At 40.1% G+C, this 25,682-nt stretch overlaps 1 protein-coding gene across 1 annotated transcript in view; it reads left to right on the top strand.

Annotated features, from left to right (window-relative positions):
- LOC118783736 (mastermind-like protein 2) overlaps positions 1-25,232 on the top strand; it is a 57,016-nt gene extending 31,784 nt beyond the window's left edge. Inside the window, exons 2-5 of the mRNA XM_036537690.1 lie at positions 8,907-10,184; positions 23,502-23,669; positions 24,017-24,128; positions 24,253-25,232. Coding sequence (XP_036393583.1) covers positions 8,907-10,184; positions 23,502-23,669; positions 24,017-24,128; positions 24,253-25,139 — 2,445 coding nt within the window. The 3' untranslated portion in view covers positions 25,140-25,232. The remainder of the gene's footprint in view (positions 1-8,906; positions 10,185-23,501; positions 23,670-24,016; positions 24,129-24,252) is intronic.
- The last annotated feature ends 450 nt before the right edge of the window (positions 25,233-25,682 follow it).

The following is a 25,682-nucleotide window of genomic DNA, read 5'->3' as shown; positions in this document are numbered from 1 at the left end:
CCTCCTCTAAAAACCACACAGAGCTTATATCAAAGATACTGAGCATTCAACTGTGTTTTTAATAATAATAAAAAAATCAGTTTGTGATATTAATTTTCAGTGATTGTCCTGCTTTTGCTTCTGAACTTATTACTCACCATGGGGGAGTAGTGTTCTCGGGAATCTGTGGATTGGATCATGGAAAGCTCGAGAAGAAAACCATACTCCTTTGAGAGCTGTGAGACCACATTAATACGTACATGGCTAATATGTATTGTGTTGCAACTAAGGCAGTGTTCTCACAAAGTGTTTTATACCACAGTGCTGAAAAAGTCAAAGCTATGCACTTTCAGCGAAGTGAATTGCATTTCAGCAAAAAGTAGAAAAAATTACCACTATCTTAGGTGAGTTTTAGAGAATGTCTTATATTCAGTTAACACACACACAGGCACATACACACTGACATGCAATAAGAGGGCATCTTGATGATTTATTTCAAGGAGAACAGCTGGGGGAGATTAGTAAATATCTTTATAGCAAAAGGCATCCATAACTGCTTTTACTGGTGCTCTGTACTACTATGAGATCACTACCAGCGAGCTCATAAGTTATTGTAAGATGATCTGTAAATTAGACTCAGTCTGTAGCAGAGGCTGCCAGAATGAATCTGAGATGCATCATAGAGCCATCATACAGCTAGAACAAATAGTACTAAATGTTGAACTTGAGGAGGTTTTCTTATTCTCCTTCATCTTGTTCCTCTTCTTTAACGAACCTATCTTTGTTAATTACTGATCTTTCTTTCATTCATCGCTCTTTGCTTTTAAGGGGAATTTAAAGTGCGGTTTATGCTCTGAAAATGCACAGGAATGCAATAATTAGGACCCGGAAGACTGAAAGAATCTGTACTGTTTAAGATGCAGTGAAAGATTTAATTATCCACCTCAGCATATTTGACTGGGACCTTTCCAAACAGTGGGCATTATGCCCTGTTTGGTAGTCCTCTCATTTAAAGGCTGGTGTTCAGGGAGTACATTTGATGTCTGCTTGATGTTCGCTCTCTTGTTTCAGACAAGCAATTGAGGCTAGCTCTGATTAACTGGTGCGAGTGCTAATTGCTGAAGCTCCTCTGACCCTAATTTCATTACCAACTCGCTGTTGTGTTTCCAGGGGAGGCGAACTGTGTTTCCTGCCCAATCACATCTTGGCATGGGGGAGGCTCTTGGCTAATCCAGAGCCGATTGTTTGTTCATGTAATTCTCAAGTCGATGCTTTTTCCGTTAAGGTTTTTAAATGTACCTTTCATGTTTTATCCTTCCTTTCTGGGGAGTTGCTTCTTCAGAAATTGTGAAATTGTTACCTCTCCAGGAAATCTCAAAGCGAGCACCAGTGACCCTCTTTAGGATGTTAACATTAAGGTGAAATCTCTCCTCAGTCGTGAAAATGGAGGTCATGTTGTTTAAGACACTTCATCCAGAACTGCATAGTGCTCTCCATGGATTCTTGCTCTGTGCCAAAATACACTTTCGCTAATGGAGTAAGGAAGTGGTATGAATGTGTGCTGGGAATCATGCTGTCAGCAGACTGTACTTCATCCTGTCGATTAGGATCACATCCAAGTGTTGTTTAATCTCTGAATTGTACCTCAGGATCTGTGTTGATCTAGGGGAGAGAGCGCTGTCGGAGTGGGTGGGGTCTGTGATATTGTGCGCCGGGAGCTCCGGTTTCTTCCCAGTATCTGAGGAGGAGGAATACTGAAACTCCTTCCTGCGGCCCCCTCTGCAACCCGCACAGCCATATAAATATTATGTCTCCCTAGGAACACAATAGCCATATTTATACCTCTCTTTTTTGTGTTCATTTCCAAACGGAAGGTTTCAAATTCTCACAGGAGCAGGGGCCCTTTTGCTGGATTTGTTGAGTAGCTTATGGGATGCCAAGCCTATTTACAAGGTCCATTTCCACAGGGCTGCACTCACACACAAACAGATCTAGGGCCACAGCAAAAGCCCTTCAGGCTAAACAGATGCTACCACAAAGCCAATTACCATATTTTCTCCTCAGTCCACCCTAAGCCATTTCTATTGTGTTTAACATCAGTGAGCTGTGCTGCTTGCTAGCAGCTAATAGGAGGCAACCCTTCAGGGGAACAGACAGCCACCATAGTCACTGCCGAGGAAGGGGCTTCTTGAGGCTGACAAAGGGCATAACGACGAAAGTGAGGCCGATGCAAGAAGATGTGCCCTCGTCAAGAAAGTGCATCCTGGTATCAGGGTGAAGTTCGTGGCCAGCTGCCACAAACAGGACATTCACCATTCTTGGCTGTTTCCTTTCTTTGACCTTTCAAGAGATTACTCTGTCAGAATTCCGAATGGCCTGCGTTTTTTTTTTTTCTGGTGAAGCCAATGCTGGGATGATTTAGGGACCCAGATAGATGTACTGTTTATTGTCTCAGTCGGATAAAGTAAAAATGTCATGCATATGGCATTCACATATATGTCATAAACTGAACCTCTAATTCCTCCAAGCAAATTTGTTCTTTGGGGTAGCTGGTTGAGTCATCAGGCTGCTTCTTTCACTGTCTACTTGTATAAATCTGTGAGACAATTGTTGATGTACTTAGGCATGTTACCAATGGAAATTGCACCCAGTGTTATAAGCTCACCTCATGCTTTTATCCAAGAATATTTTTAAATATTTAAAAGAGTACATGTCCAAATTATTCTTTTTAAATAGTACTGTAAACATTCTGGTAAAAAGTATAAAATACACATTTTCTTATAATTACACAAAAGTGACTGTATAACCAAATAAAAAGTACATATTTGTCTTTAATAAGGACATTAATTCACATGGTCATCTACATGTAATCATGTGATGAGAAAACCAAGGTACTGTAGAATGTAGAGCTAACATTTAAGGAAACATTCCTGTGTAAAACGGTCTTATGAGTAAACAAGTGTACATCATCTTATGAGTGAACAACATCTGGCATGGCACTAAAGATATTCAACACCTAAATGTAGCTGTAAAAGGCAGTCAGGAAGTGCTCTGGAAAGGAAAAAAAAAGTCATTGGCCAGTGGGATAGAGGGTCCTTGTGTCATGTTTAGGATTGTCCATTTGTCAGAGTCACGTTCTTAGTGACGCAGAGTGTCTGAGCTCATTAAATGTTAATCAGAAAATCTATTTTCAGATCACTTGTGGATCTGCCCTGAGGTTTTGCTGGTAAATGGGAGACACATATAGAGAGTACAGATATTCAGCCCTGCCAGGAAGCTGGAGATTGATATTTCAGTGTTGATGCTTTTTTGAAGTTTCTTGCACTTTTTTTTTCTGTGTATGAGCAAGAACTGCACCATGGTAATGTTTATCAACCAAAAATAGAACTTTAGCAGATTTGGAAGAATAAAGGATTTTCACATTTTTGAGGATTGGGTGAGTTTGTACTGCTAGAAGTACAGTCTTAATCATGGACAGCACTCTGTGAAGGTTGTTCGCTGGCATACCGTAGGCTGTGCTAGTTTAAAAAAAGGGTGTGGTAACAAGTGAATGTGTGGCAGAGGTTCAGGCGCTAGCAGGTCTGCTTTCATTTTTGTATTTTAAGGAAAACAGATGTCAAACAGTGTTAGCGATCTATTTCAGCAGCCCGGGTTATTCCAGTGACTTTGGGATGTGGCTGAAAAATCAGTCAATTACCCAATCAATTAGTCTGTCAATCAATCAATAAATCGAGCAATCAGTTTATCAAACAAAATGTATTTCTTCTGCATTTGTCACAAAGTGCTGGAGAGTGTTGATAATGGGTGGATTGTCAATGGCTATTGACTCCACTGTTATTTTTGTAATACGTTTGGAGGTATAAGAAATACAATTTGGAGGTATTGTATTACATTTTAAATACATTTAATTTTAATATATTTAATTTGTAAATATATTTAAAAGAACTTATACTCAGACCCATTTTACTTAATTGGTCAGAAATGAACTAATCAATAAACATGAATACATGTGTAAGTAATAACTGCAAAAATAGTACACTACATTGAACACTTACAGCTTATTTAAATTTTACACTGCCAAACTTCCTTGTAAGGAAATTTGGGATACAAACAACCAGTCAACAAGAAAGGGAATTCCATTGCATAATAGTATCAGCTCACTGAGGACTGATTCTTGAAGGTCTTTAAAATATTTATAATGAACAATTTTTGTGGAGAAGGATATGTCAGTAGAGCCCAACTCTTTCTGTTTCAGAATATTCTGGGTATATGTATTTGTTTGAAATATGATTGTACATGACACAAGAGATGTTGAAGCCTCAAAATGATTTTATATGACAGTTATGACTAGCAGCCTCCTTTAGTGCTGTTACAATAGTGACTACATTTCATTATTTTTTGTTATATTACCAGTGCCAAGTCTGAGGCCTTTGTGTAGTTACAATGTGCCATGTCATGAATTCTAGGCAACACACATAGTCTAGTCATTTTACAGAACATGAGTTTGACAGGTGCTGACATCAACTAAAAATATTGTATTGAATTGAGAAAAAAGTAATACTTGCTTCTGTCCATTCATCCAAGTGAAGTCCACTGTAGTTATGTTGCCGGTGGCCATTAAAATCAATGAAGTCAGTGGGCTGTCTTCCTAATATATCCCTAGTCAAAACTAGTCAAAATGACTATTCCTAGTTATACCAATGAGAAATTTCTTCCCACACATAGTATCAGAGGTTTTTCTCTGTCACCAGAGTTCTCATATATTCTCAGTATTCTCATGGCCATCTTTGACAGTTTGGTTGCTGTAAGAATTATTCACCTTTAACAGGTAGTGATATTAGTATTTGGAGTTATGGAAAAGGCCAGTGTCTGCAGAAGTAGACAACTATGAATAGCAGGTTAAGTGATGCTGTCAGCGCGAATATGTGTTATGCCCTAGACACGGGCGGAGTTGTCATCAAACAACTCTAATGCCATTGGCTGCCGCTGTCTTGTCCCAGAAGGGTTGTTAAAAACCTCCAAATGCTCCAACTTGGTTTAAAAAAGTGGGTCCTTTGATGTGTCTTACAGAACGTTTTGATGTGAGACAATAGAACAAAATAACAATGCACACAACACTCTGAACATGCTAGGCTCCCCATGCACAACCACATCCCCATGGCTCCACTGATTGAACTTCAACTTATTTTCAGTCCTTTCATTTTTTTTTTTTTTTAATGTGCTACACTGCTCAGAGTTACTATGCAATGAATGAACGGGATTGGATGAGTATAGGGTATAAGATGATTAAATTTGTCACATTTCTCCACAGGAACTAAACAGTTACAGCTCTGTGCATGATTATGGTGTGGTATGGAGCATGAGCTTGTAATCCAGTTTGATTCCCAGGTAGGGCACTGCTGGTTTTATTCTTGATCAAGACACTTCACCTGAATGCTTGGGTTAAGATGTGGTGGTGTAAAAGCAATATAAGTTGCCCTAGATAAGCGTCTGCTAAGCACACAAATAGCATGTTCTGTCTGTTCAGTGGTGGGTAGGCAGCAGCACAGAGGTGAACTGGAAAGGGAATAGCCTTTACAATGTTTATGAAGGTTATTTTACTGAAATCCTAGGTACAATCTGTTAGATTTTCCTCAAGTTATCAGTAAGACTTATTCCTTAATGTTTACAAAACAGTATTTGTGTCATCTTGAACATTAATACCATACCCCTACTGTGGGCCTCTCCTCCTTCATAATTGAAAAAAATTGTCTTTCTTTGACATTACCTTGATTATATCACATCTTTCGCCCTTTGTTGGTTGATATCATACTAACATGCGCTGTAGATTCTGAATTCTATATTTGGATGTATTTTGTAAAATACCGTTCTCCAAGAAAATGCAAAATGAAGTGCAACTGTGACTTTTCATGAAGTCAGTATAACACAGTTCAACATTTCATTATCTGTGGCTGTTTGCGCATGAGGATCCAGTTTCTTTCTGGCACACTACCACAAATGTAAGCAATCCAGAGCTATCTTTTAGCTCAATTCTCCTCAATTCTAGTCGGGGTCTAGACCTAATTATACACACCATGCACTACTTGCAAATGGAATGGGTTTGTTTTGTTCCAGAGTTTCTTGGGGCAAGTGTAGGGTAGATGAACAGTGCCAGTTCTTGTGTGAGGTTTGGCATGGACATCTTCTCAGGCAGCATCGGCATCTGTAAAACAGTCTGACTCAAGTAAGCAATCAGCGCCTGTGGAGTCCCTCGACTTCTGGTTTCTTTTTTAGAATATCAGTAGATAACACTGTTATTCTGCAAGAGTACATAATACCATAATACAGAAATAACACTATTTGAAATGATTGATTTTCTTCTTGTTATATTGTCGCTAACTCGATGTGAAAGGTTAGCATCAGTGTAGCACTAGTAGCATACAAATAATCCGAACAAAGCAAGAGATGCAGGAATATTTTTGATGAAATAAGAACAAGAAGACCTTGTTGTTGTTTTCCGTACAATATATGCTAGCTTTATGCATGATTTCCTTGCTGCTCTTTTTCAGGCAAATCTAAGCAAATGTTAGCAAATCCAAAACCTTAAATTAATGATTCAGTCATTAATACTGCCTTGTGTTACACTCACTATTGATTTTCTATTGAGCGTGACCACCCCACTTCACTAAAACTGTACTTAACTTGATGAGTCACCTGTATGATTGAAAGTTAATTAGTGCTTAATGTGAACATGCAGCTCACATTTAGTTTGGTTATAGTTAGCTCAAGGAGAAAGGGGTGCAGAAAGACAGAAAACACTGACAAGGAAGCAGTATATGCCTCCAGTCCCACAAAGCTTCTACTATGCAAGTACCTTGAGAGCACAATTCAAGCATCAGCACAGCATAGTGGTTAAGAAACTGGACTTGAACAATTGGCAGGTTCAGTTACTCAGTGGATTAAAGAAAGAGAAAGTATGCACATATCCACAGATTTCCACAGGTGTTGGGTGATAAATAACACGCTGTAGACCTGAACATACTTGCATACTGTTGTCTCAAGTGAAACGCTCCCAAGTGAATTCTTGGTGAAATCTAACAGCATTTCAACCATGGAGTTCTTTGCTGTGACCTGAGTTCTCAGGAGGACCATTGCTGGTGTCAGATTGAGTAAGCAACTTAAATGGAATAGCTTAAGTAATAACTCAGTCCAGCTGTGGTAAGCATTCAGATCAATAGGATTACCCTGGTGAAGTAGGTCTTCTGAGCAAATATATAATAATCTGGGAGTTTTCTCTTGCCAGTTAGCAGAACTGCAGCACACTTTTAGAACACCCTTGCATTGACACTGCGATTAAAGTACAGATGGCACTCACACACACTGCATAGTATGAATCAATCTTCAAACATGATAGAGGTTGTGGAAGGAAAGAAGGACAGATATTTCCATAATTTGATAATAATATGCACTTTGAATTTGATAATCCGTACCTCTAATTCTTACTGTCTGTACACTCACTTCAGTGACAGTAATGGGGTAGCTGTATAATTTTTGTGTCCCTGATGTACCTAAATTCTTGCTTGCAGTTCAAATTGAGCTGTGATTCACTGTGTGATGGTTATTAGCATAGAATAAGAACAAAGGAAATTAAGTTCTCACAAGCTTGATAAACAGAACTTTGAATAAAGAGAATTCTGTCCTTCCCTATACAAAATAAGGAAATAGACGTATAATGCAAATGTGGAAGACATACAGTGGGCTTCTTTGTTGGTTACCTAGATGTACTTCAGTTTGAATCTCATTCCTAAATATGTGGTTACATCACAAATTAATTTGACAGCCATCAAATATGCAATTGTATTATATCAGATTCCAGCTACTTGGTGATTCAGAGCTATTGGGACTGATTTTGCATGTATGTGCAATGCACAGGATTCACAATGAACATATCTTAACACCATCTATGATAACCACCCACACAATTGTGCCAATAGTATGTTTTTGAAATACTTCCTTAAACTGAGTAGGAGTGAAATTTATCTAACAAATACTCATCACTTTATATAGTTTTCCCTCCTTATGGGTAATATACTAAGGGGATTCTGGAACCATATCATCTTTTAACAAGGAGTCGTAATATCGTAATATCATAATATAATGTAATGTATCACTTGATGTGCCAGACCAATTTAATTCAAAGTAGTTCAATTTAAACCATCCCCTTCAGTCTTCGACAAAAGGTATGTTTCTTCATGGAACTGGATACAAATATTTAAAAACCTTGCTGGCTCAGTAGTGAATATATAGGAAAATTATACTTACACTTATTATACAAAATATTGATAACGTCATGCCTCTTCAAGCATGCAAAATGATCTGAGTCAATGACAGAAAAGCCTAGCAGCAAATTACAAAATAAGACATAATTATGTAAAAATAATATGCATGAGAAAAAGGGTTTTTAATATATTCAGTACTTTGAATTATCGTTTTAATTTAACAAGTTTAACAACATCAAAGTGTTATTGATAAAAGTGAATTAGATAGTTACAGAAGACACTACTGTAAAATTAAATGTAAATTCCCTTCTTCATCATTTGCATTGGACAAAGTTTTGCACAGTTTTTTTCTTTTGTTTCTTAACTGAATGTTTCACATGCATGCACGTGTCAAGGTGATAAAACCTTTAATCTGTAATTTTTTGTGAAATCCTAGTGCCGTGTAGAGGAATATATTTTAACCCACTTTATTCATCTTGTCAGAAAGGATATAAAAGGCTTATTAAAAGAGTCAATGAATCAAACATGTATCCCATTATTTTAATAATGCTTATGACTAGTGACTTAAGCTAAATGATATGAGCTGCATGCTCTGTGTGATTAGATTACTTGTCCAGGCCTGTAGAGTTCTCAATGTCGTGCTCTAAAGTAGAATTTCTGTCTCCACAGCTCCAGGGGTCCTTAAGGAGAAAAATTGAGGGACATCCACAAGGATACAACCCTAAACAGAATGGCCTCAGTGGCAGAGAATTTGGCTCGGACTTCAAGCGTCTACGCATGGAGGGGGGCTCCCTTGGACATGGTGGCTGTGTGTTTAGTAATGGCCAGTCTCACGCCCTGCCAGGAGCCATACCGACTAGCCATGGCCTGCAGAGGAAGGACAGTAACGCAATGACTCAAGGTGTCCGAAGTGACCTCTTCACCTTAACCCTCAAGGAGATGAAGAAAGAGCCAGGAGAAGTCCACTCCTGTGGACAGTCTTCCTCAGACCCCAGCATGATGGTGTTCGACTTCAAGGATGAGGGCAGCAGTCAGCTCGACCCCGAGCTCCAGGACCTGTTCGACGAGCTCACAAATTCAGTGCCCTCTTTGAATGACCTGGAATTTGAGAAGATGCTGAAGCAGGATGATACCTTTGACCTGGACCTGGGGCGTCCTAACTCGGTGGGGGCGAGCAAGCCCTGCCCTCAGTTGGAGAAGGTCATAAAGTCAGAGTACTCCCTGAGTTTCTGTCAAAGCTCTGGGAGTCTGTCACAGCTACGGCCTGCCTCTGCAGGGCCAGCCTTCTCTGGCGCTAGCATTTCCTTGTCCTCCTCTTCTGTTGTAAGTACACCCAAAAATTCCAGCCATGGTCCACAGAGCTCCTCTGGGGCCCCACGAACTCTAAGCACTTGGCATGAACTGTCGCATGCTGAGCAGCTGAAACAAATGGCTGCCAACCAACACCCCGGTGCCCTTTTACACCACCACCAGCTGAACCAGCCTGGAACTACAGCCACCTGGTCACCTGCAATGACCACACACTCCTCCCCTGGCTCATTTGGCCAGGAGAAGATACCAAGTCCGGCCTCCATCCTCCCAACCATAAGCAGCAGCCAGACCAAAGGAACGAACAGCTGCCTCTTCAAGCCCAATGGACAAATCGATCCCAACCACATGGACCTGAATGCACTCTGCAGCAAGCCAATGCTGCATTTCAGCCCAAAAACCCATTCGGTCGGGCAACAGATCCCCATGATGTCAGGCCCTCAGAGCAAGGTTGCTGTACTGCAACAGCAGCAGCAGTCCACCACTGGGCAGAACCAGCCTCGCACCCCACCACGCTTTCCCAACCCACAGCTTCCTGTCCCAGTATCATCGTGTCTGCAACCCAAGTCTCTGCCTCATTCGATGCCCTCAAACCCACATGGGCCAGGGCTCCATTTCACATTGGCTCAGCAAAGACAGGTAATACTCCACTGTATGTTGCACTGGATGTGGTTGGAAATCAGAAATTTAAAACAAGCATTGGCATTATCAAAGAGAGAAGCATATTAGGTATACAAAAGTACAAGATATTTATGTGCAATTATGGCTAAAGTTTGTTTGCTTGTTTGAAAGTTTGAGTTCAGTTGAATGCACTGCTGAACAGATTGGGTTTAAAAAAGAGCCCTTTTGGCTTTAAGGAAACTCCACAGTGCAAAATCGTGACAATCAGAAAAGTCACAGCACAGAAGAGTGCAAGGTCTCTTTCCATCCACAGTAGAATAAAACCAGGCTTTTCCATGTGTCCCTTAGTGGAGACAGTAAAAAGTATATGGCATAGATTCAGACAGCACTGAGGCCTCTTAAACCAGTGTATGAAGTGTACTTGCTCCATTTAATTTTTGCTATATTTCTTTTTACATTGTACCATCCTCCTAACAATAGGAACAGAACCCTGAGCTGGGTGTCTTTATGTGCCGCTCTCCATTTGGTTTTGCTGCAACAAGGTTTAATTAAAGTCTCAGAGCATTATGTGGAAAGGAAAGTTCTTTTTGTGATGGTTATGACACAGATACGAGGGGCTGCTCCTCCAGAAAGCCTTTTTTGGCATCCTGTTCATCAGTCAGTTCCCTTAGCTTGCCTGGGGCAATGTGTCTGGCGTCTTTAGCTCGGAGGCACAGTGCTGCACCGGCTCCTCGTTCCTCTCCTTGTTTTTATTATTGTTGTTTGCCTTTGCCGTTGCTGTTGCGGGGCTCTTGAATATGCATATCCCCTCAAAGCGATCCGACGACAACAGGGATCACCAAAGCATGGGCGATTAATATGCAGCACTTCTAATTTCTGTGGCTGTCACAGTAGCTTCCCATCAGAGCTTAGATTTGCACAGCAGGATTTGCTAATTGGAGGTTGTTTGCTACCAGGGACTAGTTGTGGAAGATGACACTAATCTGCTTAGCCTGCTGCAGGAGGTTCAGCCACTGATTTGTTATGATTGGGGAGATAGAACGTCCCCTTTTTTTGATTTATTCATTATGATCCATTCTCTTTTGCTGCAAGTGATATCTGTGTCATTCTTTGAATGAGATTATAATGGAAGCCACACAAGCATGGCCTTTCGGCGCTTAAAGGAAAGATCCATGGAGAATTGAGTCTGGGGTGGAGAAGAGTATGATGGAGTTGTGTTTGAGGCACATCTAGCTGACACACCATCTAAATCACATGACCCTGATGACATGACCCACATGATCTCTGTTGGGACACTATGGCTCCACCTCTTGCTATAGGGAAAAAAAACATTTACCTAAAGTACCAAAGAACTGTAAGCACTGTAGTCTGCTATAGCAATAAGGACATAAGTACAGACAGTAATTGCATACAACAGCTATGTTTTATTGTATGGATAGTGAAAAAGTTCAAAAACTCAATGCCCCCCTAATATTGAGACAAACTGAGACTAACTGAGCAATATTATGCTGTGGTTGTATAATGGAATCATATTACTTCTTCTGAAAAGCACTATTCTTTTGTTTAGAGGAATGTTTTCAGCATACACAAACGTCAAGTTACTCACACATACTAAGTACGTATTCCTTATAAATCAGCAAACACACTTGCAAAATATTTCTGCCATTACAATTATTGTTATTAAAATGAAGCCAATTTACACCAATAATCTGGTCCACATTACCACACACAAACTGAACCAGGACTATTCCAATGCACACTCACATAGTTCATAAATTCTATTGTGTAACTTTTTGCTGTGTTCATTTATGTTGATATCATTTGATTTGGTACTATATTATGGGTTAAAATGATGCAAATGAAAAAAAATGTAAACTATGCATATGGATTGTAATAGTGTAATTTTGATCAGGAAATATTGTTTGTTAGTGAAGGTATTTGATGAGCTAGCTGGTGAGTTACTTACCCAACCAATGAGCTATATAGCCTTCATGAATGACCACAATGGCCAACCTCTGTTTTATAAAAAGGGCAGAAACTGGCTCACAATGGGCTACAGTGGCAAATGTGGCTGTTGGGTCAGAAGAGATGAATAGTGAGAAACATAATGGGTACTGGAACATTTTTATGATAAAACTGGCCAAGAAAAGCAAGATGGAGTAAAAGAAGAAGACAAATATAAGAAAGTTAGTTCACATTGATCAAATTTGGGTATGTTTTGTGTGACCATGTAATGATTTAGACCTAAATATCTGTGGCTGTATGGGTAAGGGCTATCCCCTTCCAAACTATAGCTTGGTGGATGTCATATCTACCAACTTAATCATGCTCTGCTACTAGGGCAGTCAGGAGAGGGTTAAGTGCACTGCAAAGGAAGGCAAGTGGCTTGTCCAGCAACACAAAAACCAGTTTAGCTTCGTCTTCCCACAGTGAGCTGAATTAGTAATGCTGTGGATAGAAAGGTCCCGAAACTATGCCATGGTCCCCACCGGAACACCAACCAGGAACACTGAGCTCCCTCCCACAGGAATCAGCTGCCTGGAAGAAATTATTCTAAAAAAGCATACTTCTGTGGGCTGCGTTTCTTGTGGGCTTGACTTGAAGGCTGGAGAGGCACGAGTCAATGCGTTTAAAACCCGTTTTATTTCATCTGCGGTTTTGATAAGAACTGGCCCTCTGTCCTGTGTATCATTGATTCTGTGTTTGTCTCTAGGTTGGACAAAGACAGGTTAAGGTTAAGTCTTTCATGGGAAATTGCAGTGATCTGCAATTGTGATGATAATGCTCAAAAAGAGAAAGAAAATAAGCAGACTATGTCCTCTTATTCTGTTCTGTTGTTACGTGTAATATTAATATTCAGTAATACTTCAAGTCAGAGCCAGAGTCAGAACTTAAACAATGGTAATACCTGGGGCTACAGGGGAGTAGTCATCCTGATAATGATGGTGAATCAATTACTGATTTCATGGATCTTGATTCTACCTGAGGGAATCCTTAAGTTTTAGAAGCTTATGAATATATAAGTGGTGCCTGCATGATAATTTTAATTGTGGCGCAATGGTGTTCAATAATTGTATGGACACTAGATGCAGACTCTGCACGCGCGCGCACACACACACACACACACACACACACACACACACACACACACACACACACACACATATACACACACACACACACACACACACACACACACACACACACACACACACACACACATACACACACACAAAATCCAAAGAGAAGTGATGACATTCCCAAGCTCCTGTTGCACTGGTGTGTAGCTGATCCTGATTGACAGCATTTCAGACCCCAACAGAGTCTTTCTCTTTAACATGGTAATAGTTTCCCTTTTCAGGGGAAGTGTACGTGCTAAATGAGCTCTGAGTTCTGTAACCCTATCCTTCAGTGGATGGAGAGTGGAAGTTTAATCATTGCTATAGGCGCTGGCATTGAGGGAACAGAAAGAATGTGGCATGAGGTGAAGTTGCAGTGGCTTTTAGAGAAAGTAGAACATTTTCAAATGTGAGGGCATGTACATTCTCCAATAACCAGGAATGACCTTACCCGAATGGTAACTGAAAGACTGTGGCCAGTGAAATTAATACTGCAGCAGCAAATCCTTGAACATTCAGTGGAAGCAATATGGAAGCTAAAGGAAAAGTCCTGGATTGATTTTTTTTTTCTCTCACTTTCTGTCTTTCTTTCTTTCATGCCAGGCTATGTTGCATATTCCTGCTAACTGGAACTGTATGATTATTCCTTAGTACGCCTGGAGAGTAGAAGCTAAATTGAACTAGACAAGTAGTGTATTTAATCTTGGCGCAGCTTTTTCTAATGCCCATCAAATGTGGTTTGGTCTGACGCATCCAGCATGTCCTTACTAGTTGCTTTGTACTCAGCTGCTCCATGCATTCTTAGTACGCCCACCCAAAATCTTAATATACTGTATAAATATTTGACTTCTTCCAGAGGACTTGCTTTAAGTTTCAGGCATCAATCACATAAGTTTAAATAACGTGGTAAAAAAAAATCAGGAACACTCCACTATACGCTTTAATGTTTAAATCTGGTTTAATTGTATCCCTCGCTTCTCTGTGTCTATGTTGCTGGCATGTTTAGGAGATGAGGGAGGGGGGCTGGAGTGCCATGTTGTTTAATAGCGCTGTGAACGGCGAGCTTGTTTCCTGGGAAAGGGGTCCTCTGCCAAGTCGGGATGCCGGGACGTCCCCCGGGACAGTGTCCCGACTCCAGACCGGAGGAAGTGCAGCGTGAGAGTCGGAGGCGAGCGCCGGGTGGCTGTCAGCCCCGCTCTTACGGCATAGGGATGGGAGACTAAATCACGGGAGCACATGTGGCGTTCATTTAGAACAAACTCCCTGAAAGATGACAGGGGAACTCACGGTATACGGCTCCGTGACCAGTCAGGATGACAAAGAGCGGGAGCGCAAACGTGTTATCTAACACGCCCTTCTTTGTTAGGTTTTTTACACAACAAAGCGGTCTAAGAAACTAAGAACAGTCTGGCTTTGTGGGAAAAAGTGTAGAGAGTGGTTGTTATTTCTGTTCAAGGCAAGATTGAAGAAAGTATGCATCAGTGTATATTTCTTTTAACAGCCTTTCACATTAGAAACACATTTATAAGAAACCCTCACCATGGAGGGGTTCTAGAGGTGGGGAAATCCATACTGTACTATGCCAGTATGAAGTCTTATGCAAAATGGAATTTTTTGCCCATAAAACCTTTGCATGATGTAAATATAGAATGAATATTTGACATGGGCGTGGATATGTTTATAAATGGATACATATGTATATGTATGTGTGTGTGTGTGTGTGTGTGTGTGTGTGTGTGTGTTGTAGTAGTAGTAGTAATGCAATAAACACATGTAATATGTAAAAAGCGTGGGCTGGCATGGTGCTAGGTGGCCTGGGAAGAGAGAGTGATCCGGGAACAGGGAGTGCTGCCCTAGTGGTTATAATCGAAACTGTGGATTTTAAATCTGAAAATGGTCTCCGGTATACTTTTCAACAACCTTTTTTTCTTGCCTGTGTCACACTTACAACTAGCACACTAATTTGATGTTATCTTTTAACTCACGATTAAAAGAAAGTGTTACTGTTTTCACCGTTCGGCAGATTCTACAGGTACTAAAATGAGAGAAAAAAAGCTTTGTGTGTATTGAGGAAAAAAAATCCCTTGCATTTAGCTGTAAGTTCATTGAATGTTACAAATGTTAATCGAATCTTTCGGTAAACACGGAAGGCAGCTTCATGACCTGTCAGGGTAACAAAGGGGCCACTGCAAAGGCATGTACTCTGACAACACCCTCCTCATTTGTTTTTCACACAACAAAGAGGCACGACAAATGGGCTGGCACCACTGTAATATGAATCCACTCTGGCTTTCTGCGGAACTTTTGCGAATGTGGTTGTGGCTAGTCACAATGCTGCTGCTTATTTGAGGCAGGTGCTGTAACACTTACATATCCAAAAGTCCACATGTGCATTATCCCTGCTTCCCTCTGTTGTAAATGCAGTCTTAACACATTCATCTAGACATCTGCTTTAGTCATTGAACCTTTCGATGAAGGGATGCTGAAACTGACAAACTGTAACATTGGAGTGAGTCTCCTGCAAGAGACATTTTCTGTTTTGGTCTGCTTCACACACTTAATATTCCTTTAGAATGAAGACACTTACATACTTAAATGTATTTAGTTCCATTAAAATTATAGTATGTGATAAAAACATATAAATTAAAAGGACATGTAGAGAGCTGACAATGGGTTCCCCTTTTTATTCGGGCTGTTGTGGCATCCAGTTCAAATTCAAAGGAATTGATCTAAAACTGAATAAATACTATTGTATGGCATGCTCGGTTCATGCTTTGTTTTGCAGCTTTTTCACCGATGCCATTAATTATGGTCACTGTGATGTTGTGGTTAGGGAACTAGATTTGTACTCAGGATTGAGTCTTGAATGGCGTACTTATTTTGTATCTTTGAGCTACAGTCGGTGCTTATGCAACATTGTTTCGGTAAATACCCAGCTGTATGAATAGATAATATGTAAAATGTAAACTGTGTATGTTGCCCTGGATGGGGGCTTCTGCTAAATAACGCAATAAAAGAGCCCCAACATATGGGCTTGAACTCAGATGCACTTACTTGTGAATTTATTTGACTTCTCAAAGGCTGCTGTAACCCAGCAGGCATGACCTCCCGTACTCTTTCCATTCCTAGAAATATCTGCCCATATCGGCGCCTCCTATTCCTCCCCATACAACTTCCACGCAGTCTGAGATGTGGGTCGAGATAGTGGCGCTTTCCTGCTCTTTCATCATGCTGTCAGAGTGTGGAATTCCTCCACGATGGAGCTGCAGCCTTTCTTATGTTTTCTTTCCAAGACCTCTGGAGTTAGGGTCTTCAGAGCTGTCCTCTGTTAGGCATCTTTTCCCAAAGCAATAGCTCTTAATAATTGAGTTTCGCAACGGTCTGATCCATTCCACTCTGGGAAATGTTTTGTGTCAACACAGCGATTGACATTGTTTACACAGTGTGTGTGTTTGCTTGGATGTGCCGTGAGTTAACCCTCCCAGACCAGTGACTTGTGGGGAAACTTCTCATAAGAGGCCCACAGTTCGAGTCCTGCTCCAGCCCACAAGAGGGATTCATTGCATGTCGTCTTTGTGCAGGCTCCCTCACTAGCCTTTCATTACGTCCCAGTCTGTGGCCAAAAAACACTGCAAGTGCCTCAGAACCCAGTCTTCCCAAAGAGGAATAAATAAATGTAATATTTCCTCAGTTTTATTGCAGTGCACATATAATGTATGCAAAAAATGTATGAAAAGAAAATGTATGCAACATTATATATTTTTTTTCTCTAGCTCATGTAATAGAAGTTCAGCATCTGAAACATTCACATACTTTTCAACAATTGTTTTTAAGTCAAATTCACAACTAAGAAACCCTAGGGAAAAAAATGTTGAGTAATGGAATCATTTTTACATATGCACTTGTACATTTTTATCTGAATCTGAACCATCACTCTTAACTGATATAACTAGGAGAGCTCTGCAACTACCAAGTGTGCTTCTGCATATGGACCATACAATTGGACACAGGTCTTAAATCTGTAAGTGGTAAATACTGGAATGGTAAGAAAGTTGTATTCATATTGCTTTGTGCTTTAGTTGCTTTTTGTGCTGTGCTTCGAGAATTGGTGTACACATGTTAATCCCTAAACCTTCTGTTTTATCCCTAATGGTTCAGTTTTTCCTAAAGAACTTAGAAGGTGGTCTTTTGAAAAAAACTGGCATCGTGCTTTTTTTTTTTTTTTGAAGACCGGATTTTTCCTCTGAGCAAAAATGATGACAAAATAGTTTGAGCGAGATCCCATTTGACAGGGACACAGCTGGGGGGAGAGAGTCCAGCATCTGTAGCCTGTGAGAAGATAAGGGAAGGTTGACTGTGTTCCCTGGTGGCAGGACAGAACACAGGTAGTCTTTTTTTCAACAAAGCCAGACAACACAGAGAGGTCTGAGATGGACAGTGCTCTTACAGAAAGAGCAAAGAAAAGAAATTCACCAAATCTTGGTCTTTGTTTATACCAAATGAAAAGTAAATATTGAAAAAAATGATATTTGTTATATTTATTAGCAGGGTATGATAACCCAATCATGCACGGTACTGTTTGCTTGCATTTGTTGTTTGGAAGAAAATTTTTGACTGGCGGGATATTATTTAATTCTGTAATCAGGCCACAAATGCAATATAATACATTCTCAGGGCTTACAGTTGAAATCAAATTTATTTAATTTACACTTAAATTTACATTTTGTCATTTAGTAGACACGCTAAATCAGATCAACTTCCAAAGTGCTAGTAAAAACTGTTTTTAAAAAATAGCATGAAATGTTGTACAAACACTACCACAACTAAGCATATTCAGACGTGTCAGTGCTAAACACAGTACAATAACGTTTTACATAATGAATAGAACATTCCAAACAGAGAGGCACCACATACCATATAGCAAAACTAAAACATGTAAAAAACGACATGTAAGGGGAACAAGAGATCACACCAGGGTGGGGGAAATGATGTAAGTCTGAAGAGGTGGGTCTTAAGTTTGTTACAGAATGTGGCTAGCAATTCTGACTGTAACAGCGGGTGTGACCGGGGTGCGTGATTGAGGGGTGGGGACAGCTAAGCATCCTGAAGAAGTCGGGGACGGTGGCCTGACTGGTATGTAGGGATGGATTCAATGATGGATTCAAGATAAGGGGAAGGTGATCCTCACACTGCCCACCCATGTTTGCATGAATATTTTCCCATACATCATGAAATGCTCAACGGTCATACAAGAAAGACCATGGTCAAAGCGACAAGGACAAAAAAAACCCTTCCAGAATGGATGAAGGAGGATAATAAATGAAGATTCAACTCTTCATTTAGATAACCATAACAATCTGAGAATTTGATAAGCATTCAAAGTGTTTACATTTGAGGACAGTTTAGCTTTCTGGAGTTCCCTGTGTCCTGCTGTGGATATGGAGAAACTGTCTGTCCCATGTTCCTGTGTATTGCATTCCTTATGAATTGTAGGCTGTCCTTTCACTGCCAACTGCCTGTTGCCATGAAAACAAATACGGCAGACAAGGCATGGAAACAAATAAGGCAAATAATGCATTCGCATAAGTAAACACTAACCAAGCATTGCGACCATCCGAAACATCAAAAAACTAATGAGACATTCTTAAATGTTTCCCGTACATTAAGGATAATGGAGGGCTGGGCATAGACAATGTCAGCTCTCAGAAAGAGAAGTGATAACTTTAGGCTCTCTTGCACCATAGCCAAATGGAGGCAATTACGTTATTCTGGGTCGTTTCTGACCTCTTTGCCCTCATCGTACCCCCTAAATGCCAATTCCTGTCACCCCTTCAAATAGGACACACTGCTCAAATCCATTTTCTAATAGATTTCAATGGGAAGCCCAGATTTCATTGGCTGACCTAAACTGGAAAGGAGGGAATATTAAGATGTTCAATGGCTGCCTCTAACTAGTAAATATTTCAAGTCAAAAAGACAACCATAAGCACATGCAGCACTGCCTTATATTTATGGATTTTAAATTATGTAGCAAGAAAAAAAGGTGGAATGTTAAAAAACAAACCTTTTGAATAATTTTTGGCTTGGCTTCCCCTGCCTCCTCTGAGGAGCTGCCACTGGCTTTTTAGTTGTATAGCTTTGCCATGTTAAATGAACCATATGACGATCTACATGTTCAGACATTTGTATGCTACATATTAGTACATATTGTACTATATAAGCATGCCTCTGGAGTGAGATAAAGTGATCAAGATTCTAAAACATGGGCTACAAGGAATTTATAGCTTTAGAATAAAGCAGTATACCTTATATTATTTCAAATACTGCACCGGAAAATGGTGTGTGCAACGGAAGAAAAAATATATGGAATGCATCTTGACAGCAATTATTTCATGGTTTAATCTGGTGTATTCAAAAGAATGCAAAGCATAGCAGCATGTTTGTTCTTCCTGTCATTAGTTTACTCCATTTCAGCACAACTGATCCTTTGTCCAACAACTGTGTGTGTGTGCGTGTGTGTGTGTGTGTGTGTGTGTGTGTATGTATGTATGTATGTATGTATGTATATAGCTTTACATTTTCAGTTCCAGTTCAGATGTTGTAGTTTTGGCTCAGATGGAATAAAAACAAAAATTTTTACACTAATCGCAAACTGAAAAACCTTTTGTTACTGACAGCTTCTTGCCCATTGTTAGCAGACAGGTACTTCTGACAAGGTGAAGTAAGTGGGTCAAAGAGTTAGACAGTATTGTTGAAATTCGAAAAAATGTGTCTCAAGTTGGAGTTTGAAGGATGATTTTAAAATAAGAAGGATGTTACAAGTAGGTATCAATTAGTCATATGGTCCTGTAGTGTCACATGTAAAGCACAGTGTGGTTGGTATTTTTCTTTATACCTTTAGCAGTACTTATAAGAAGGTGCGGATGTTGTAGTTTTCTTGCCGTAGAGGTTACATGTCACACTGCGATGCCCGAGTGACTGTTTACACGTAGTGTTTGATTATAAATCATAAATCTCAAGCTCAGGATCATTGTTTTTGCATAAATATGCATGCTGCACACTGCCTCTGAGGATCTGTATTTGGATAAATAAGGTCTAGTTAGTGGCTTTCAGTCAACAGAAGGAGTGTACATATGGAGTAAAGTTATAAACACTAGAGCAGAATGTGGTTTTATTTGAATATTGATCTAGATTTGCTATTTCTATACAGTTAGGCACTGTAATCATCAACTCCGTATCATCAACATGTCATCATGTTACACATGTGTTTCCGCAAATATAAACATATATTTTCTACATATCTGCTCTCAACATATCTCTTTGAGCAATTACATATGTATATGTTTTAATGTCTTAATCAAACCTAAACTGAGCTCAGCTTGGACGAAAACCATCATATGAAGGAGTTCTCTGGGGTCAGAAACACCGATACCAACCAAAGCCCTTCTACTTAAACCTCCATACATTATGCAGATTTTTTTTCTTGTGAGGCCATAATTGGGAATGGGGCAGATGAGTAACTAGATAAATTGAATTATTTATTTCTAGGGATTTGAATAATTTGGTCACGTTTGGACACCATGGAGCCACATCATATTTATTTATATGACTGTCAGTTCAAGCTGAATATACAGAATTGGCTGTCTGGGTGACTCTAGGACTCTGTTCCACGCTGTTTGGAGATGTCTAAATTTCTCTGCTTTCAGAGCTTATGTGACAAAGATTATTTCTGATTTGACAGACAGGGATATCCAGCTACATCCCTGGGCTATATTGTTGAATAGTGCTCAAGATGGTCTAACAGCAGAAAAAGCTGATAGTACAGTCATGGGTTCCATTTCATTATCCAAAGTGTGACCGCAGTGGATATTGGGCTTTAACAATGACTTTCTTCTTGATCTTTTATACAGCTGTTTAAATATCTCCAATCTGGCCTCTATCTTTTTCTGTGTGCCTAAATTGTATTGCTTACTGTTTGCTCAAATCATAAACCTTTATATATTTTTGATCTCATTCAATGAATAGCATTTACTTAGGTCAGTGTATGAGTCAGTAGTTGACTGGGTTATTTCATTTTACTCTTTAAGCTATGTATATTCTGAAAGACTGAGGTCCAGAACAGAAAATCTATCCAGTCGGGAGAGTGAAGGAGGATTTTGAAACATGGAGGGGCGCCAGTTCTGCTTTTATGAATTTGTGAGAAAACGTGTTGCAGAGCCGTGACTAAGAACTTAATGATTCATCAAGCTAACCCCTGTTCCCGGTAAAATCTGGATTTTCTGACAAGCCCAGTAATGAGACCGAGTGGATGTGCCTGTTGCTTGGAGATGGCCCATTTCCCCTGAAGGCCTGGCTCACTGGCTGAAATGAACACTAAGTTAAACACCATCATTTCTGTATTAAATGACCTGAAGCTGAGAGGGTCTTTAAATTGTGTATCCTTTTTGGCTTCTCGATGTGAAAGGAAGTTACATCACCACCTTTTTAATCTACTTTGGCAATTAGAAATGGTTTGGTTAAATATTCATGTATTCATTTACAGCAGTTGAATCTCAATTTGTGAAAGCTTAGAAACTGAGAAGTAGACATATAGTAGACATAGAGATGAAACATATTTTTCGGAGTATATTGTAAATCATTTAATATGTAATACATAACCTACCATAATCACAATTGTTAGTTTTACCTACTAGTTTGTACCTTGCCTGGCCAACCATTGAAACCTGCTCATGCAGTGCTTCTAATATTGTTGACTCCGTATGGTTTTTCGCTTGTGCTGTACATACCTCACTTGTAAGTCGCTTTGGATAAAAGCGCCTGCCAAATGAATAAATGTCAATGTACTGTAAATGTACGTAAAAGTAGACAGTACCACCTAGACCTAAACTGAGACCAGTTCATATTATGAGGGGTATTTATTTATGGGCAACATTAGTTCACTACAATTTATAAGTTGTTGGTATTTCACAAAGATGTTCCTGTGGAGGCAGGGGTTACTAATCTGAAATTTAGTTCTCAGTAAATTTAGTGGCAGCTATGTGTAAACAATGATATGTTTTGGCCTTTTGTTATTTGTCTATAAATTTGTCACAGACAATGAATTTATTTAATTGACCTCTCCTCATTTCATTACATTAATCATAAATAGCACATTGGTTAATGTGGTCAATAACATATTTCTCCTACATTGCAGTAACTCCTACCCAGTGCCAGAAATGAATGTGAGAAAAAACAGTGAACCTTTTGGCAGTGACCATCACAAAATACAAAGATGTCTTAATTAAGAAAAAAACTGGAAAGACCAGTCATTTATCAGTTGGAATAATGAAATATATTTTGGCATTCAAGAGGCTAAAACATTTTAAAATATCAGTGTAGGAGGACAATGAAGAGAGAGCATACTTTCACAATTTTGTGATACTTGTAAAGTCCCTTTCAGGCAATGCTTAAAAGCAGCAGTGATTTGAACTTTGTGTAGCCTTTGGAGTACAGACTAGCACTGGCTAGGAATAACCGACATCCTGCATGTGTTGGTGTTGTACTGTACCTCACTTCTAAGTCGCTTTGGATAGAAGCGTCTGCCAAATGAATAAATGTAAATGTTTGGTCAAAAGGAATGAGTATGTAATTGTATGTGGCATGTGATTTGAGTGCAGATGTTTGCCAATGAACCAGCATATGTTTCTGGGGGAGTCGCTCTTATTTCCCGGAGTGAGTGGCGATTCAGGACTTGTTACAGGAGGGTTGTCATGGCACAAGACATATACTTCTCACAGAAGTACTTCCCTGCATTCTCAGGGATTCTTTCCACCCTTATCATAAACATTTACACAAGAAGAAGTTTGCCTGTAGGGGAAAAAAAATACACTGTATCGCTTGTTTCGCCCTCTCTCCTTTGCACCTCTGAGGGAAAGACATCCCTCAGCCACATTCTGGAGGTTAGATGTAATATAGCTGCCCCGAGGCCTTGTGTTTGCATATGGGAATGTTGCCATCTAGTGGACAATTCTATAAATCACAGTGTTCCTGCAGCCATACAGGAAATGACCTTACCTCTCCTCTCCTGCTTCAGGTTTTCTGTATTCATTTATTTCATTTCAGGATTTAACTCGATCTTTTGCTTTTAGTTGCATTTAACCATAAGAGTATAGGATGTTGATGGAGAAGTCCAGTGTTCCTGTATTAACTGACTCCATTTCTTACTCCCAACCCACAGCCCTTGCCTCCTGGGCCTAACTCCTCTACAGGCAGCAGCTTTGTGGGTGTGCCAGCACAGGGCCAGTCACAGCAACATCCAGCTCCAGGCAGCCACCAGAAAACCACGGGAAACAACCAGACCATGCACAGACAGCAGGGACCGCCCCAGCAAATTATCAATGATTCGGTTAGCATTAAGAGTCCATTTCAAATGAAGTGTAATTTTAAACCATGAGCTGTGTGTACTATCATTTACTATTTGGTTGGCATCACTCACCTGCATAGTTCAACTACTTATTTTTAACATTCATTAAAGGCTTGACACTGTCTTCTATGTCCTCAACAGTCAGTACTATAATTGACAGTGACCCTCTGGTTTCATTTATATGGTTGTTAATGTCAGCTATAAATATAACAAATATAACGTTGAGCAAAGAGCAAAGGATTTAAAAATACCGTTGTGCCTGCTTATCGCATTTAAATTGATGATATCTCACTAAATATCCATACCTTATGCTTTGCTTTATATTTCAGGACAAAATGAGTACGCAAGAACAGCTTTGCCGTCATTTAACAAGACCACCCCCTGACTACAAACAACCAAGAAGAAATGTGGATGGCCTTCAGCATGCAAATCTATATACAGGTATTGACTTAACCATTTAAACTGGAGTGTATATGTATGTATGTATGTTCATGTGTGCGTGCATGCATGATTTTACAGGTTCTACCCAATATGTAATATGATGTGAAAAAACTATTTTTTTCAGGAGGTGGGCTTCATCAATGCATGAGCTCTTCCCCGCAATTGACAAGCACTGTGTCTGGTCAGAACAGTCTTCAAGTCAATTCCTGCCATCTTTCAACCAGCCCTGTGTCTAAGGTGGCACCTTCCACCAGTGACAAGAGATTTGTGAGCGGTCCAGATACCCAGCATGAGGGCTACGTCCAAACTGGTATGAACCAGCTCCAGCAACACTGCAACCCAAACCGAATTGGACTGACTCAAACTAAGCCACGACTTGCAGGTCCTAACAACCAGGGCAACACGTTTGGGTCAAACAACCAGCACATTAGACCAACAGTGAGCCAGGAAGCAGCTAGAGTCCTGGGGCAAAGACTGGGAACCTTAGTGACTGATGCCAGCATGGTGGCACCTACAAACTGGGCACAAGGCCCTAAACAAACAACTGCGCTGGATACAAGGAGGTTCTCCAGCGTGCTACCATCCCAACAGGCTAGCCATCACTTTTCCCAGAGGCCAATGACCTCGCCCAACCAGGTGGCACCAGACATTGGCATGCTCCCTCCTGGCCAGATCATTAATGGACAGACTTTGGGCGCATTAAGAGAGTCTGCACCCAGGCTCAGCCAGTCAAGGATGCCTTCATTGCCTGCAGTGACCAGCATGAACCAGGCCTCCCCCCTGCAGACAGTGCCTGCTAGCAGCTTCTCATCCGCTGGCCACAACCCTCGTACCTACCAGAACAGCAGCAGTGGACATCTGACATTCGATTTCCTCCAAGAGGGAGACAACATGGTCCCAGGGATCAACACTGATTCAGACTTCATAGACTCCCTGCTGAAGTCGGGCTCCACTAATGATGATTGGATGAAAGACATCAACCTGGATGAGATTCTGGGCAGTCAGTCCTGAAGAGCGACTGAAACTTTCAGCAAGCTGATGCAAACAAGCAAACGAACAAAATGACATCATATATGGATGAAAATATAATATTAATAATTTAGACACCCAATGTATGTAGGAGGATGACTGGCTTTGATTAAGCAATTCAGTGGTTTTTTGAGGAGATGTTTATGTTATTGTTGTTGTAAACCCAATGGTTTAGTCATGGTTATTGCATACACAATGAGACATTAAATTATATTTGCCTTTTTGTTCCTGTGGAAATAATTACATATCTATAAATATTCTCTCTTCATAACTGTATAAAACTTGAGGTTAAAAACCATTTTGAGATATTATCAAAGAAGAATATATTTTGTTCATTACCTTGTGTTGTTACATTTCAAATTGAATTTAACAATGCTCCCTTGGCCTACACACACCCTTAAAGCTTAGTTTGAAAACTGAGTGATCGGTTCTGTAGTGATTGGTGAATTTGGTTGATCTTGGCACTTCTGATTGCATACATTTTTTGTGAATGTGATGTCACGCGGCATTGCTGTAAGTCCCCAT

Source organism: Megalops cyprinoides, chromosome 9 (assembly GCF_013368585.1).
Source record: "Megalops cyprinoides isolate fMegCyp1 chromosome 9, fMegCyp1.pri, whole genome shotgun sequence".
In the NCBI taxonomy this organism is placed as follows: Eukaryota; Metazoa; Chordata; class Actinopteri; order Elopiformes; family Megalopidae; genus Megalops; species Megalops cyprinoides.
This window is presented reverse-complemented; position numbering and strand designations above follow the sequence as displayed.